Source organism: Dama dama, chromosome 9 (genome assembly GCF_033118175.1).
Source record: "Dama dama isolate Ldn47 chromosome 9, ASM3311817v1, whole genome shotgun sequence".
In the NCBI taxonomy this organism is placed as follows: Eukaryota; Metazoa; Chordata; class Mammalia; order Artiodactyla; family Cervidae; genus Dama; species Dama dama.
In genome coordinates, this window is record NC_083689.1 from 60,519,030 (window position 1) to 60,531,125 (window position 12,096).

General features: G+C 43.0%; 1 protein-coding gene across 2 annotated transcripts in view; it reads right to left on the reverse strand.

Moving 5' to 3' along the window:
* Window positions 1-6,899, reverse strand: part of PPP2R2B (protein phosphatase 2 regulatory subunit Bbeta) — a 485,402-nt gene extending 478,503 nt beyond the window's left edge. The window contains exon 1 of one of the 2 annotated variants that reach the window (XM_061149441.1): window positions 6,535-6,899. In XM_061149441.1, the coding sequence (XP_061005424.1) occupies window positions 6,535-6,608 (74 nt within the window). In that variant the 5' untranslated portion in view covers window positions 6,609-6,899. The remainder of the gene's footprint in view (window positions 1-6,534) is intronic. The other variant, XM_061149442.1, reaches the window with a different exon arrangement.
* Between the last annotated feature and the right edge of the window lie 5,197 nt (window positions 6,900-12,096).

Genomic DNA, 12,096 nt, shown 5'->3' on the forward strand with positions numbered 1-12,096 from the left:
TCTGGGCAGGTCCTTTGGAACTGAACAGAGTGGATTCTAATCCTAGCTCCTGCACTTAATAGTTGTGTGACCTTGGACAAGTTACCTAACTTCTCTGTGCTTTGGTTTCCCCATGTTTAACACACAGGGATAGTAACTGTACCTACTTCATAGGATTGTTGTGAGGAATACATATAGGTAACTGTACCTACATCCATTTACACACATAGTAGAACTGGGCCTAGAAAGTAGAGAACACTGCTTGGTTTACTTCTAAAAGTAGAATTTGAAAAAAAATGTGTATTTTTCCTGTGTGTGTGTGTGTGTTCTTCCAGCAGCCCTGCTTTTGGCTATCATTGGAGGATATTCTGCTGCAAGAACTTTACAGAACAGGGAGCTCAGCTCGTTGCTCTGTGATGACCTAGAGTGGTGGGATGGGGGGATGGGTGGGAGGTCCAAGAGGGAGGGGATCTATGTATACATACAGCTGATTCACTTCATTGTACCTCAGAAACTAACATAACATTGTAAAGTAATTATACTCCAATTAAAAAAAAGTCAAAAAGAGAAAAGAACCTTCCTCGTCTTGAAGGAGCGTTGTTGAAAGAAGACAGACAAGTCTGTTCACTCACTCTGTCATTCAGTCCTTCATTTTAGAAGAATTTCTTGAGCATCTACTCAGTCCAGCTCTGTACTGACCAGGTTGCAGAGACCGAGGACAACTAGGGCAGGGTTCCTGTGCCCAAGCTGCTCCTGGCCACCAGGAGATAGATGCAGACTTAGACTGTTTCAATATAGCCTGAAGGCTATTCTCATACACATCTTCAGGAGGAAATATGCAATGTAAGGGGCAAGAGAGCTGAGCTTTTGTTTTGTTTTGTTCAGCAGTAATTTACACCAGCCTTCAAGGATCAAACAGCCTAGAGAAAGAGATCAGAGAGTCACCAGACCCACACAATTCCATGTGATATATGGCTACTAGGGTTTTATTATTATTATTTAAACTTTTTATTTTGTATTGAAGTATAGCCAATTAGCCTGCCTGGTGGCTCAGACTGTAAAGAATTCGCCTGCCAATGCAGGAGAACTGGGTTCAATCCTTGGGTCAGGAAGATCCCCTGGAGAAGGGAAAGGAGGAACCTGCTGGGCTACAGTTTGTGAGGTCACAAAGAATCGGACACAGGTGAGCAACTATCATAACCGACTAAGAGTGTTTGACAGTTTCAGGTACTCAGCAGAGTGACTCAGCCGTACATATACCAACATCCATTCCCCCGCTTCCCACAAACTCCCCTCCCATGCTGCCATATAACACTCAGCAGAGTTCCCTGAAGAGCACCGAGTTTTGATTCAGATTGTTTGGGCCTGAGTCTTGGCTCTGCCACTTTCCGAACCAAGGCTCTGGGCAAGGTGGTGAGCATCAGTGTCCTCATCTGTAACATGGAGATGATGGCATCTGACACGAGAGGTTGTGTGAGGGGCCAATGCGATTATACAGCCACGGCCCCCAGCACACAGCCGAAGATCCACAGGCTTTGTGGTGCTACGGCTGCTTCTCTCTCATTTCCTCTTCTCATTGTTATTGTGGTTTATGTGACTCATAAAAACACTTCTGTCTTTGGACTTGTTGAGGAAGTCTTCCTAGAAAGATGTGACTCAAACTGAGTCTTAAAGGATGAATGGGGTTTGCAGCATGAAATGATGACCAGGCAACTCAGGGAAAGGATACAGCCTCTGGCATAGCACATCACCCTTTGGATAAAGAAAGCACCCATACCAATTTGTAAGATAATCCAAATAAAAGCCCTTCATGTCAGGTACCAAATCAGGTCCATCGGAGAATATTAGGCAAGCTTCCTCATACCTCCCTGGCTCTCTCACTTCTGTGGGTCTCCTAGGCCCCTCTGTCCTGTCTGGAATAATTTCTATTTGATGGTGATTGGAACTTTTTTCCTCTGCTCCTGAAGCCATTTTGCTGTATGAATCCTTCCCTATCGGGAGGTGGGAGTTAGGTGCTCACTTGATGGATCCACAGGGAAGGGGACACCATCCCATTGTCTTCTCAAAACCCTACCTGTGCTCTTTTATCAGCACTATTTAGTTGTCCTTTTTTTCTGGATGTGTCTTCTTATTTCAAGTTATAGCATTACTAGAATATGGTGGTAAAAGTAGATCCCTCAAGTATGGCCACCAAAAGCTCACCAATCCACAATGTTTAAAACAACTAGCATTTCACTAAAAGGTAATGCTTTGCAGAATATTGTCCACATGTTTTTAAGATTTACCTATACAAGAATGTTGGTATTTGTAATCTACTTATCCAATAAAAATTGAGTGCCTATTATGTACTTGGTATTGTTCTAGTGATGAGGATAAAACAGAGAGCAGAATTACATGAGTCTTGCTCTCATGAAGCTTTCAGTCCAGTAAGGAGACAGATACTAACACAACAGTTGTTATCAGTCTATTTGTAATGGTAAACGAGAATAGGTGCTCTGAAGGAAAGAAACCCAGGTCTTTAAGAGCTATGATCAGAGAATTCTCTGGTGGTCCAGGGGCTAAGACTCTGCACTCCCAATGCAAGGGGCCTGGGTGCAATCCCTGGTCAGGGAACTAGATCCCACATGCCGCAACTAAGAGTTTGCATACCACAACAAAGATCCCACATGCTTCAGTGAAGATCGAGGATCCCATGTGCTGCCACTAACACCCAGCAGAGCCAAATAAGTAAATACATTTTTTTAAAAAAGAGTTAAGATCAGCTGAGGGTCAAGGATAGCTTCTCAGCTTCAGCTGAGAATCGACGGCTTGAATCAAAGAATGGGGCAGAGGGGAGAGAGAACCATCCCCCAAATTTGTGGTCAGAGGGAGAATATGGAGACAGATAGCTTATGGCTGGAGAGCCAACAAGAAGGCATGTTTGGGGTCACTCAGGAAAGTCAGGCAGGAGTCAGAATATGGAGGACCTAGCAGTCCTGGGACGGAGAAGGCAATGGCACCCCACTCCAGTACTCTTGCCTGGAAAATCCCATGGACGGAAGAGCCTGGTAAGCTGCAGTCCATGGGGTCGCTAAGAGTCGGACACAACTGGGCGACTTTGCTTTCACTTTTCACTTTCATGCATTGGAGGAGGACATGGCAACCCACTCCAGTGTTCTTGCCTGGAGAATCCCAGGGACGGGGGAGCCTGGTGGGCTGCTGTCTGTGGGGTCGCACGGAGTCGGACACGACTGAAGCGACTTAGCAGCAGCAGCAGCAGCAGTCCTGGGGAGGTCATCGACAGGTTAAATGCAAGTGTGTTTGTGTTTGAGGTGGTGGGGTGGAATCATGTTTCAGACAAGAATTTTGACTGCAATATATGGACCAACTCTCTATATGATGGATGAAGAAACAGGCCTGAGGGCTGAGAATGAGAAAGTGAAGGAAAAAGGAACTAATATTTATTGACTACATATTATAGATTTACCCTATGTACAATGTGTTGCTGTATATAATGTGTTTAGGTAATGCCTTGGATGCAGTAAACAGAAGTACAGGCTGGTTACCATTATCATCACACTGTGTATGCCATCCTGAAAATATTTCTTTGCATGTTTTACAAATGAGGGAACTCAGGATAAGAGGAAGTGCTTCCCAGGGGTCTCAGTGGTAAAGAATCCGCCTGCCAATGCAGGATTTGCAGGCTTGATCCCTGGGTCGGGAAGATCCCCTGGGGAAGAAAACGGCAACCCACTCCAGTATTGTTGCCTGAGAAATCCCATAGACAGAGGAGCCTGGCAGGCTGCAGTCCATGGGGTTGCAAAAGAGCCAGGCATGTCTTAGCAACTAAACAACAGGCTAAGAGAGATAAAGGAACTACCCAACATCACCCAGTTGGCAAGTGGTAGAGCTAGGACTCAGTGCCCAGGATCTTCCTGTGTTGAGAGAACAAAGTCAAGGCAAAGCTGGGAGGATAATGTTGTCTTCTCAGTAGGATGGTTCCATCCCTGAAGCAGCACAGGAATTGTTAATGCTCTTAAAGTTGTTCTAGAATTACTCTTAAGGGGATTGTCTGGACCATGTGGATTTATTTGACTTTCACAGGGATAGACACAAGTTAATCATTACTGTCTTTTTCAATTAAATAAATGTTCCCAGTCATAACTTTTCCAGAATAGACTACAGAGTAACATGATTGCTAACCACCTAGAAACATAAACTCAGATTCATTTTAACATCTTTTTCTCCTCAAACTCTAAATAAGTTTCAACTAGTAACAAATTTCAACTAGTAACAAACTAGTAACAAGTTTCTAATGACGCTGTGTGTGTAGGGGGAAACCACTTTATTGCTTAAGAGGGTATGATAACAGAGACTTGAATATTTAAGAAAGTACATAGGGTGTGGGACTAAAAAATGGAGGGCATCTATCATGTAGTAAGTTTTATGAAGAACTTTAATTATCACACTTAATTTTTAACATCCTGGTAGCTATTGTTTAGTAGCTAAGTTGTGTCCAACTCTTTTGCAACCCTGGGGACTATAGCCTGCCAGGCTCCTCTGTCCATGGGATTGCTAAAACAAGAATATTGGAGTGGGTTGCCATTTCTTTCTCCAGGGGATCTTCCCAACCCAGGGATTGAACCCATGTCTCCTGAATTGGCAGGCAGATTCTTTACCACTGATCTACCTGGCAAGTCCAACATCCTGGAAGGCCTCTTTATTTCCATGTTAGAGATGAAACTGGGCATAGAGCAATTAAGGGACTTGGCCCTGGCTTCTTGATATTTAACTCCTACCTTTTCTACTCTGCCCCAGAGCCTTATCCATGATTTTAATGTTTGGCAGAGGCTATTCCCCTTGACCATCGTCTTTAAAAGGTTTACAAGAAATTTATAGTCTTTCTCCCCCCACCACCTACATCTGATGATAGCTGGTGATTCAGAGATTGTTTGCTTTGACATGAATAAAATGAGGTTTCCATTTTGATGGAACTAATCAGTTAAATCTGATTTAAAAAAACAGTTCAAGGACGTTCTCATGGTGGTGGTATTCTGTCTGCCCAAGATAGGGTCTGTCCCCTAAGACAGGATCGTTCGTCTGATTCATATACAAAACAGCAACTGAATAGACAAAGTGTTTGAGTTCTCAAAGTTCATGCTGGGAGGAGAGGCAGGGCACCAATCAGAAATCACTGAGGCAGCTTCCTATATGAGTTTAAGTCTTCTGTATTTGGAAAGTTCCCCTCATGGAGATTTCTATCCATGCTCCCCTTTATCTCTCCCCAGAATATATAGGGACTTACTAAGTCTCTATGAGGGAAGAAAGACTTCTCAGTGGGCCATCTCCTTTAGCCACCAATAACATTTTAAAGTAAATATCCAAATTAAAAAAAAAATCTATGAATTATCAAGGCCTATGGAAAACACCACCCTCAATTTCAGTTCCAAACTTCTACTCCCATTTCCTGAGGATACTGATTAAAAAGCATCTTTATGGTATAATACACACTTCTCTTATTTTAAATACACAGCCCCTAGTCCAAGGCTCTTCCTGTGAGGATGAGAAACAAGGATGGGTTTTCAGAACAGGCTGCTCACCAGCTCACTTCCAGAAGAGTATGTCTGGACCTGAGGCAGAGTTGCTGTTCCTCACTAACCTTAGCTCTCTATCAAGGACTGCTTGTAGGACAACCCCTACAGCTGAAAAACAGCCAGACTTTTCTTGAAATTGCTCTTTTCCTAGGATGTGTCAGATCAAAAGAAACAGGCAAATCACACAGAGAAGATGCAAGACCAGCTACTGACTCTAGAAATGTTGAAAGCTGCAGTGCTTAGTTGATGGGGAATTGCCAGTATATTTACAAGGCGTTACACACGTGCATGTAGAAAGTCCCCCCTCACACAGACACAGCACGCTCGGTTAGAGGGTGCAGAGAAGGTCCCCCAAAGGACCAGGAACTGTTTGTACAAGACTTGGCTCACCCTTGCCTTAAGGCATCAACTTAGGACCCCACAGACCACATTGCCAGCAAGCACTAAAACTCAGCTGCGATCTTCTTGCCCTGCACCCCAAGTACAGACTCTGAGCAAATCAACCCAACAACCAACCAATGCTCCAACATCATACAGTAATAAGCCCATTCTATTTTGCTAATTGCTTTCTTGGGCATACACCAAGTTATTAAAAGGACAGTGACAAAACAAGAGAGCTTGGATAAATGTATGTGGCGGCACCTACAGCAATTTGTTTTCCCCTTAACGTTAGTTCCAGTTACTTGTTTGCATGTGAAAGAGAACAAGAAGAATTGGCAAAACATTTCTAAATTATTTTCTACTCAGCTGCATCAGTGCTGAGACCACCTTTGCAACTGTTATCCTGCTCTTCAGAAAAGACTTTCCTTGTAGAAAACAGCCTGATTTTAGAAGCAGATCTGAGTCTGTGAGATAGACGCTTTTGCTAGGCACGAGAGTCTTCTAGGAGCTGCAGAAGGCAGTCTCGGCAGAGCCTGTGGGAAGTCAGACACCAGCCCACTTTTTCCCACCCACCCAGACACTCTCCCTCTCTGGTCTGTACCTTCCGTGTGGCAGCTGGAAGAGAGGATGGTGTTCGGAGGTCTGAAGATGTAAGGCAGGTAACGAGAGAAGCATTTCATCTTCCAAAAAAGAAGGCAAAAGAAAAAAATCTAAATAAAAAAACAGTCTCCTGAATCCATCAGGATTCTCTCGGCCTTTAAAGCTGGCTACATCACCCACATGTTTATGGAGGCTCTCTCCCCGTGTTGCAGAGCTGGGGAGCCCGAGGAGTAACTGAAGCTGGGTCCCATGTTGCCATCAGCGCCAGAGAGCACTGCCTTACATTTCTGCATGCAGCTCAAACTCAGAAGCCCCCAAGCAAGCCGAGATATAGCCTCTTCATTGGCTGCAGCTCCTCCGAGCAGGATTTGCTGAGTAAGTCAGTCTTGCCTGTAAACACACGCTGAAATGCCCTGCCTGAAACCTCTCTCTTTCCCCATGTGGTCAGTTTCTCTTTTAGCAAGAGAAATCCAGCAGGATATGGGAGGCGTGAGGATAAGTGACCATCTCTTATTTAGCTGAAAGATCAGATAAAACAAAGGCAGCACAGTGTTCCGCCCTGGAGAGAGATGACTGTTAAAAGGAGCCACCCGTAAAGCCCTGGTCTCAGGAATATTAAAGTACAGTGCAATGAAATGGGTCTCTGTCCTTGCTTAATCTAGATTGAGTTCTAGTTTTTTAATACGAAACCCAGACAATAGGACCATTTATCATTTAGGTGAAGCCAAAAGCTGGGCTGAGTAGTTGGTGACACAGGGCTAACACAGACAGATTCTGTGTTCCACTACGGCTGTTTTTTCCAGCCAGCACTCATGCCGAGGCAATAACTTGGTTCTGAGTTATTTGCTGTACAAATTTAAAGCCACAACACAAGAATAGAGGCTAAACCCAAGGGAAATGGCCTTTCACCAACCCGTGTGCCCTGACGGCATATGAAAATCTGGAACAAGGAAGTTGATGCCAGGATTACACAACTTTACCAAAACTCTCACTGAGATTGCAGAGACAGAGAGAGAATATTAAAGGAAAGGACCAATTGCCAAATACAAACAATTTAGATTTGGGAGTTGGTTTGGTTATGATCCAGGAAATAGTGATAATTTTGGAAATCTTACCACTGGAAGGTAAGCATAAGACATCATCAGTTTGGGATTTATAAATTCCGTCAAATACACTATTGAGTATGATAAAGAGAAACAGGTGAATATTTTCTGTGCTGAATTCAGAGGCACAGGTAATGATTTAAATGGCCCATAAAGGAAAACCAGTATTCCCCTGAGTGAACATTTTAAAAATAAGATTTAATATAAAAGTTCGCCTTGAAATCTGATAGGATAATTTTTGAGCCTTTATGGGCTCTCCTCTGTATGAAAATACTTAATTTAGCATTGGAGAAATGTGCTGGTCTGCCCACAAGAGCAAAGACTTAGGGCTGTAAGTAATTATAGAGTCAGTGCAGGCCAGGATGTAAGTTCACTCTTCCACCAACATGCTCTCTCCGTGATTTCTGGACCACTGCAACAAGATGACAAACTACTGCTGGGGACAGAACATTAACCCTTTGATAATCATGTTATCAATCACTTCCTTAGACCTAGAGACCTGGCAAGGTTGGGCCATCCCAAATCAGGTGGTGTCTAGACAATGCCTAAATGGTCTGGATTAGTTGTGTGGATAATCTCAAACCCCCAACAGATAAGCAAATCCAGAGGCATCTTCCTGGGAGATACAGAACATCTAATCCCTGGTCAGTAATGAGTCAAATGGAAGATGGCTTTGGGACCAACCTGACCTGAGTTTGAATCCCAGTGCATTCACTTATTGGCTGGGAAGACATAAACACAGCTTTAATACTTGTTAACCTTAGTTTCTGCATCTATAGAATGGGAACAACAAGGTTTTCCTCCCACTTTCTTGAATGAAAGGAGATAATAAGCATGTGATGCACCTTGTTCAATTGTCACTGCCAAGGCTGTTCTTACTGTTCTCGTCAGCCTTCTCTGAGCTCCGTGGCCACAAAAACCTTCAGAGTAATGAACGCGTGGGTGTGGTTAAGAGAGTGGTGCTGCCATTACACCACTTGGGTTTAAGCCAGTCTTTTATATTGACTTACTGTGTGATCTTTGGCAACATACTTAACATCTCTAAGACTCTTGAGAGTCTTTTGGACAGTAAGGAGATCCAACCAGTCAATCCTGAAGGAAATCAACCCTGAATATTCATTGGAAGGACTGATGCTGAAGCTGAAGCTCCAATACTTTGGCCACACAATGTGAAGAGCTGACTCGTTGGAATGGACCCTGATGCTGGGAAAGATTAAGGGCAGGAGGAGAAGGGGGTGATAGAGGATGAGATGGTTGGATGGCATCACTGACTCAATTGACATGAGTTTGAGAAAACTGTGGGAGATAGTGAGGGACAGGGAACCTGACCTGAGTTTGAATCCCAGTGCATTCACTTACTGGCTGGGAAGACATAAACACAGCTTTAATACTTGTTAACCTTAGTTTCTACATCTATAAAATGGGAACAACACGGTTTTCCTCCCACTTTCTTGAATGAAAAGAGATAATAAACATGTGATGTACCTTGTTCATTATAGCCTCAATTATAAATGTCTTCTCCAGTCCCAATTTAAAATGACTGTCCATGGAGTCACAAGGAGTCAGACGTGACTGAGCGACTGAAGAACAATGGCAACAGCAAGTCTCATTACAGAGTTAATGAGGATAATAACAGAATAATAACAGAATGTTACATGATAGCGTGAGGACTAAATAGGACGGCTCATATGAAGGGTTAAACACAGGGCCTAGAATTTTGTAAGTGCTTCATAAGTTTAATTGCTATTGTCTATAACAACAATATCAGCCCTTAATCACAGTATCTTATGGCATTTACTTATCTATCTTATCTAAACAATGAAACTGTAAACTTCTCAGGGGAGATATCAACGTCTAATTCATCTTTGTACTGGTAGTGCCTCACCCATTGCCTGAATGAAGCAGGTACTCAATCAGTATTAGTTGAATGAATAAGCTAATGAATGAGTGAATGAATCCACATATATGGGATAAAGCTTCTGAAAGATATTTTATAATTTTTGTGGAGTTCCCTCCACAAATGAAGTGAATTTGAGTCCATCATAAAGCTGGAGATTATGGCATGCATGAAGAGACATGCTTCAACTTTGCGTATTTCAGTCTTAGATATACACAGTAGGCATTTAGTAAATACCTTCGGAGTCACTGGTAGGCCTTCAATAAGTACTTCCTAGGTGAAAAAATACTCACTGACGGTGCTGCCCATAATTATCCTCAAAGAACTAAATAAAGAAATGAACATTCAAAAAAAAAAAAAAAAAAAAAGAAATGAACATTAACTGGACACAAACAAGGCACTCCCAACCAGTCAGTACCACACAACCTCAGTTATAAATGCCTTCTCCAGTCCCAGTTTAAAATGACTGATTTAGTGCCAGGCCTAGGGACCCTACCTACCCATCTGAGAATGGGCAAGGAACAGGGAAACCGGATTTGCAATCTCCTCGGATGAGTGGTTCCCAGGTGGGTGGTGTGCACTGCACTATTCCAACTACTCTGTGCTTTTGCGTCTTTCTCTCCTTGATTCTCTGAACAACTCCATTTTATGGAAGAAAAAATGGGCTGAGAGGATATAATAATTTATCCAAAGACAAACAGACCCTGCTCCCCATGCACCACCAAACCAGGAGATCCAGTGTTTCTGTATCATAATCACTTGATGATCTTGTAAAGATCACAATAGCTCTCAAGCTATTGATTCAGACTCTCTGGGGATAGACAAGGAATCTGAGTATTTTTGCAATCCATGTGATTCTTACTTAAAATTTGAGAACCTCTGGAGTAAGGTATTTCATTTCATGCTTTGACTTCAAGGGTCAGGGTAACAGGGCAAGTTTTTCAAACACCATTCTCATAAATTATTTGTCATGTCACTTTTGCCCAATAATTAGTTCTACTTGACTTTATATCAGCCATCAGACTGAGTGATGGGGATACAGGATATAAGATATCATCCTTGCTCTAATGGAGTATGTTTTCCGGAAAAAAGAACTAATAAACTATCATATCATTATACAGGCGACAGCAGGTAGAGGTTCTAAAACGTTTCTTTGGGATTATGAACCTCTCAAAAGGTTGACGTTAAAGATCCATGCTTTTCTTCAAGGTCATTCAGGATCACCCAGGCCACTCAAGTTCACCCAGAATCTCGCAGGGCCACCTCGCATCACTCAAGATCACCCAGTGCCACCCAGAGTCACCTAGAGCCATGCAGGGTTATTCAGGGTCATCCAAGGCCACCCAGTGCCAGGCAGTTTTGGTCAACCTACCACGTTCACCTTTACATTCTGAGTGTCTAGCCCACTGGCAAAGGACAGACTGGCTTCCATCTCTGATATTTTGTCCAAGTGTGTCGTCAGTACCCAGTATGAGGAATGATGATAATATGGTATTTGCCCATATAATAAAGAGATCCATAATTTGCATTAGGTATTATTTATGAAAGGTTCCCATTAAAAGAAAATGATCTTACTGGGAACCCAGAAAATAAAGAGCAGTCAGTTTTTCCAAAAGTGCAACTGGACTCTGACGTGCCTCATGTCATCACAGATCAGAGCTCAGCTGCCAGGAGAGAATGGAATCTTTCTATGGCGAAGGGAGGCTCCATGGCAGTGGAAGGGGTGCCTGCAGGGAGCGCCCACAACCAGAGAGAAAGGGAAACGAGAAGCCAGGAGGAGGGAAAGATAAAGGTGACCCATTTTAGGTGCCATGCCAGAAGGGCCTGGAGTCTGGCCCAGGGACAACAAATGCCCCAGAAGACTTCCAAATGCCAGGTTCCAACATCAAATGGCCAAAGACAAAAAAAGAGTAATTAATTGGGAGACTGATGAGTGCTTCACTATGGATCAGGCTGTTCCAAGCTTTCTTTAAACTGAACTCATGGGAGCTCAACAAGCAACTTTGTCCTGCAAAGTCCCAACTAGAACTCTTGCCTTGGGGTCAGTGGACCTGGGGGTCTCTAAGCAACCTATTCCCATCAGTGCCAGTTCTGTTGCCTTCTCTCACTGAAGCCCAACTTCTATGGGAAAGCTACCCTGATCAGTCTCTTTTAGCATATTTTTACAACCTCCTTTGGGAAAGTTGCGTCATCATAGTCTTTCATTTTACTAAGAAAATTAAATTCTGGGTGGGGTAGTTAAGAGACGAAATTAACTTATTTAAGATCAGTCAGGCTAAGTTCACTCAGGTTTTTACTCTTGAGTCAAAGCAGAGCAAATTCCTATTCATTCATCAAGTCCTTAAATATCACATCAGAGAGTGGTTTCTTAATGCCTCAGACAGGGTCAAATCCATCTGCTACTTGCTCTCAAATACCATCCTCCCCTTTAAAAACATGCATATATTACTGATCCTATTTGTCCAGCATCTATATATGCCAGACACTGTACATGGTGCTAAGAAGTCAGTAGACAGATAAAGATACCTGCTCTCTTCTTTGGGTATCATTATTGCTCCTAACA